Below are 5,153 nucleotides of genomic sequence, written 5' to 3'. Positions count from 1 at the left end.
CATTCACTTGGCAATTCTCACATGAAGCAGTGCAATGTTGTTAGGGAGTTATTCCTTGCATCATAAACACAATGAAATGGACCGTTAACAATGAAACATTATGGTCACATTTATCTATTAGAGAAAAATCCAAACAGATCTGAGACTTTAGGTTTGAAGTAGTACAGGTTGTCACAGAAAACTGGGTGCTGTAATGTTTGATGTCCTACATTTGAACTTACCTGTTTCAGTTCTCTTCAAAGCTTTCAAATACGATACATGCATCCATTTATAAGCGACTTCTCCAGTGTCAAGGACTTTCACAAGCAGTTGACCACTCAAGCCCCATTTTGTTTTATAGACCTTGAATTTCTGGGAAGTGCAGTAGCAAAGATGCTGTGTAGGTTGCTGAAGGGTTGTCTGCAAAGCATGCATATTGGCTGCTGAGGACTGCCCCGATGTGGCTAACAGTAATTGTATTGTGATAGTGCTTAGCTCTTCTAAGTAGTTTACACACACTCGGTGAGAACCTGTCTTGGCCAAAAGACTTGTAGTCTAAGGCCATGTACATTTATTATACTTTTACTGGTATAAGTGATCAGAAACTGGTCTGTACCAGTAACAGACAAGAACACACGCAGAGTGGTGTTAAAAATGGCAGAACCTGGTAGAAAATTCGCCTCCCTCCGTCCCCCCCATCTCCCCCTTTCATCCCCCTGCAAGGACAAACGTCTTCTGTTTGCTACCAATCTAAACTATGCTGCTTACAGAAATCCACGTAACTTAGATCAGTTCTGCCTCAGGCTTTTTGAATGTCTGCACCTAGCCTGAGTAGAGGGAAGCAGAAGCTACTTGATTTGCTGTACTAATGTGCTAGGTTCTGAACTGGTTGAGGCCATGGTAAGCAGTCCACAGATTAAACTGGGACTCTGCCTCCTCCAGTAAACTTTTAGTAAAGGTGCCTGGGATTTTTTTGAGAAATATTAAGGCCTGGGAGTAAGCTATCAGCCCCAAACTCTTGAGGACCACTAAATAAGCCAGTAATCTCTGGAGATTTAGACATTGAAATTAAGTCTCATTCTGTTCACTCATTCCTACACAGCGCTCTTTCCAGTCTGTATTTACAGGGCCAGAGCTGGAATATCTGACCATTGCTACATGTCAGGGTTGAGGTTCACTGGCCAAGGTGTCTGAGAATATTTCACTCTGCTTTCCTAAATTTTGTCTGGCTAATGATATGTATGAGTCTACAGATTGGGCTTCATTCATCATTAAACTTCTTTTGGAGAAGCAAGTGAAATGTTGGGCACTTGTACTAACTGATATGAATGAATTGAGCCACCCCCCCCAGCAGTGCATATATTACACACACAGGAAATGGGAAATGTACTAAGTAATTTCCCCAAACTCACCCTGGTTATCAGAGAATAAAAGTAAATCAGGATCTGGGGGAACACCTGTTCACCAAAGCGCCCCAAGGGATGACAAGGTCAAACAGTCACAAACTCCTCCAAGACTGTTTTAGGTTGGACATAAGGAAAAACGTCTTTACTGTCCGAGCCCCCAAGGCCTGCAACAGACTGCTTCAGAGGTGGTGCAAGCACCTGCTGTGGACTCCTTTCAGAGACATTTGGACATTTATCTTGCTGGGATCCTGTGACTCCAGCTGACTTCCTGCCCCTGGGGCAGGGAGCTTGACTCGATCTTCCGCGGTCCCTTGCAGCCCTAGTGTCTATGAAATCTATGAAACCTCCAGGGTGTATTGCAGTTACGGTCACAGTGCCACTGACAAAGGGACAGTCTCTTCTTAAATTGGGTGTTTTAGTACTCTCCTGCATTATTAAAATATAAAGACTTCTGCCTTTAACTGTGTACCCGAAAGAGAATTGCTATTTCAAAATACTTTTCAATATACTTAAACTTTCCTTACAGCGGTTTTCATTGTCATGTACAAATCTTATCCTGGTGATAAAATGCAACACGCCTGTTCCAAAAATTAATTACAACTTGTTTGTGAGAAGAAAAAAAGCTTAAGATATAAGAAAAGAGAATTTAATGGTCAGAGATTTAAACAAATTATTACACTGCGATGAACAAAAAGTTTTTTTTCCAACTAAAATTGACACTTATGCGCTTTTAGTTATAAGAATAAATTTGTCTTCTGTGCTGGGAAATGAATAACAGCTTTGCATAATACTGTGAAACTACTTTATTAAAGCTGGGTAACAGATTTTTCCACAAACACTTTAAAGAAAATAATAGAGGCCCATTTATCTTGGTGGGGAATGGGTTAGGAGTAGAACTGGTGTGCTTAAAATCTTAAGGCTAATGCCCTTCCTTTATTGAACTCTTCATGTATATGCAGCATCAATGTTTGAAGTTTCCCTGCTCAACTCTTTCTCAGTATCCTTATAATTGCAGGCTGTGTGCCTGTTGTGTACACACACCCTGCACACAGTCTCTGAACTATTGTTGACTGTGATTGTGGTAACCTTTATGCAGTGGCTGTAGGAGCCACAAAATCCATGGGCCCTCTTCTTTATGCCTGCCACTCGCTTCCCACGTGACCTTTTGACAAAATGACTTGCTCTCTATTACCTCATCTCTGCAATGACAGTAATGCTACATAATGCTTTCTAGCGTGCGGTATAAGGGTGCAGTACCAATTTCCTCAAATGTAAAAGCTGTATTCCTCTTATAATTACAATTCTTGGTCTGATCCCACTGTTGGTTGAAGTAAATAGAAACATTCCCATTGATTTGTAGGCTTTGGATCTTAGAAAATAGAATAATATATATGGCTGTTATTATTATTAATATTATTTTGCTCTATCCCTTTTGTAGTGACAGCGATGAGGAAAAATCAAGAAGAGGTAAAACTCCCAAAGGTGAATTCAAAGATGAAGAGGAGACTGTGACAACCAAACATATTCATATTACACAGGCTACAGAGACCACCACCACCAGACACAAGCGCACAGCGAATCCTTCCAAAACCATTGACCTAGGAGCAGCAGCACATTATACTGGGGACAAAGCAAGTCCAGATCAGAATGCCGCAGCTCATACCCCACAGACTACAGGAAAGGTGAGACACCAGCACGGGGAACAATCGAGCCTTGGAATCTGCTTCCTCCCCAGCTCTGAAACCAGGATTGTTACTTTTAAGAACAGGAAAGTTCTGTACTTGGCTAAGTTACAGAGCAACTCCCGGGAGTTTTCCTAGAAATCTAATGGGGGGATTTTCAAGAATACTGAAATGTCTTATCAGGTAGCATAGTGCCTTCTCTACACCCACTCTGGGTGGGCAGTTTCTGTTTTTATGCAAGAAAGTTACACTTTTTTATCTTTCTCCAAAAATTTTTCTCCTGCAGTTCTTTATGGAATCAAAAGATGCCTGTGTTTTTATTTCCCAGGTGTGTGCATTATAGCTTTCAAACATTGGTTTGCTATACAGGACTACTTAGCAATTTTGTTTAAAATGTTCAGCTACAAGTAATTTAACCAGCACTCTTAAAATACATAAGCATGATTTGACTTAACACATGGCTGAATTAAAGATGTCCAAACAACTTGGAAATTAAGAAGAGAAAATGCTAATAGTAGCTTGTTTTTGTTTTTGCTTTTTCCTTTCCTTGCTCCTGCCTGGTAACCATATTGTGTGTTTGCAACGATGAGACGGCTCATTACAACCTCTCTGTACAGTTTCTGCTATTAGCTACTAGAGATCTCTGTCTAGGGTCAGTGCTCATTTACAGGCCTGTGTCCACTACAGGAATAACTATTAGAATATATACGTGGTTCACCTGCATGGCTTCTGTTTCGGTGGGGTGACCTTTTTTCCGTCCATACACAAGGGAAACCATGGCTCGGCTAAAAAGCATGCTTCACAACAGTGTTTGAACGTAATTGTCCATGTAGAGTGGAGGAAGTCTGTAACCATCCTGGATTCCCTGGGTCTTATCCTAACCTGTGTTTTGTTTTTTTTTTCTTTAAATGTCTCCTCTGTTCTCTTCATGACTTTTCTTTCCTCATAGTTATGGGCCTGCTAGACTCTTTCAATCCACTGCCCGTGGTCAGTTCACACTCTTTGAACCTTAAGATTCATTTTACATGCAGCACAAAGCATTGAAAATTTAGAGAAGCTCCTGCCATCTCTTGGAAAATGGGAAACACCTCTCAAACACATTGAGAGAGGCAAGGATTTTTGTTGGTGACATTCTGTGTTGGACCAGCTGCACAGTTGGGGTAGACTTAGACAAGTTTTCTCATGCAACACATTCTTCCACTTGGACCATCTTGGCTACATCCCTCCAACACTGCCAACATATTGTCTGTGGCAAGGAATAGACTTGGGAAAGCTTTTGCATTTAGTGTATGCAAAAGTGTGTCTAAGTCCATCCCAATCATGCAGCTGGTCCAATGACAGATATCACCCAGAAAAATCCTTTCCTTTTGCATATTTCCTAGGCTATCACAGCTATGACACATCTCCAACACTACCAACACATCATCAGTTTTAATTTGCCAATGATTTGCAAAGTAGAACTATTCTGCATCATGAACTTGGTCTGCATTCTTCTTTTATTTGAAGCAGTTATGCACAGATAAGAAGAGGACATTCTAGTATCCATTTAGGTCTGGCATATCAAAGACTCCTTGAACACGGTCTGACCAGCTGAGCCTTTGTGCTGTCCCGTCATCGGACAAGAGACTGAGCCCCCAGGGTTTCAATATCATACCTGGAAATTCAGCCATCCTCAATTAGTGCTGTTTTGGTACTAATCAAAATCGCTCAATTGCTATAGGCACGGAAGCTGTCTTCTAGGCGTGCCCCTTCTTTAGACGGTTGTTGCAATCACACAGCCAAAAAAAGTTGAGAAAAATGATGTATGCTCCTTTTAGAGCGTAGGTGGTCTCCAAGGTGCTGCTCCTTAAAATGACAGCAGGGAGCAGGTGCACACGTTTCCTTTATTGTTTGCCCAGATCTTCCATCTGGAATTCCTTTTTTCCTAGATTCGGAAGGATTGCTGCTGAACGTAATATCAAAAGAGATTTCTTCTAGTTCATATTAGCTTATGCCGCCTCATCCCGAGAGCGATACCTTTCAAGCTCTGTCTATTTCTGGCTCAGAGTCAGTGGTTGGAACTAATGTATGGAAGCGCAATGACTCG

General features: G+C 41.4%; 1 protein-coding gene across 1 annotated transcript in view; it reads left to right on the top strand.

The window, feature by feature from the left end:
- CLINT1 (clathrin interactor 1) overlaps positions 1-5,153 on the top strand; it is a 47,794-nt gene that overhangs the window by 27,070 nt on the left and 15,571 nt on the right. Inside the window, 1 exon segment of the mRNA XM_006032195.2 lies at positions 2,824-3,067. Within this exon segment, the coding sequence (XP_006032257.2) occupies positions 2,824-3,067 (244 nt within the window).

The sequence above is a fragment of the Alligator sinensis genome, unplaced genomic scaffold (assembly GCF_000455745.1).
Source record: "Alligator sinensis unplaced genomic scaffold, ASM45574v1 scaffold1035_1, whole genome shotgun sequence".
Lineage (NCBI taxonomy): Eukaryota > Metazoa > Chordata > Crocodylia > Alligatoridae > Alligator > Alligator sinensis.
Note: the sequence above shows the minus strand (reverse complement) of the source record. Positions and strands in the feature narration are given on the sequence as shown.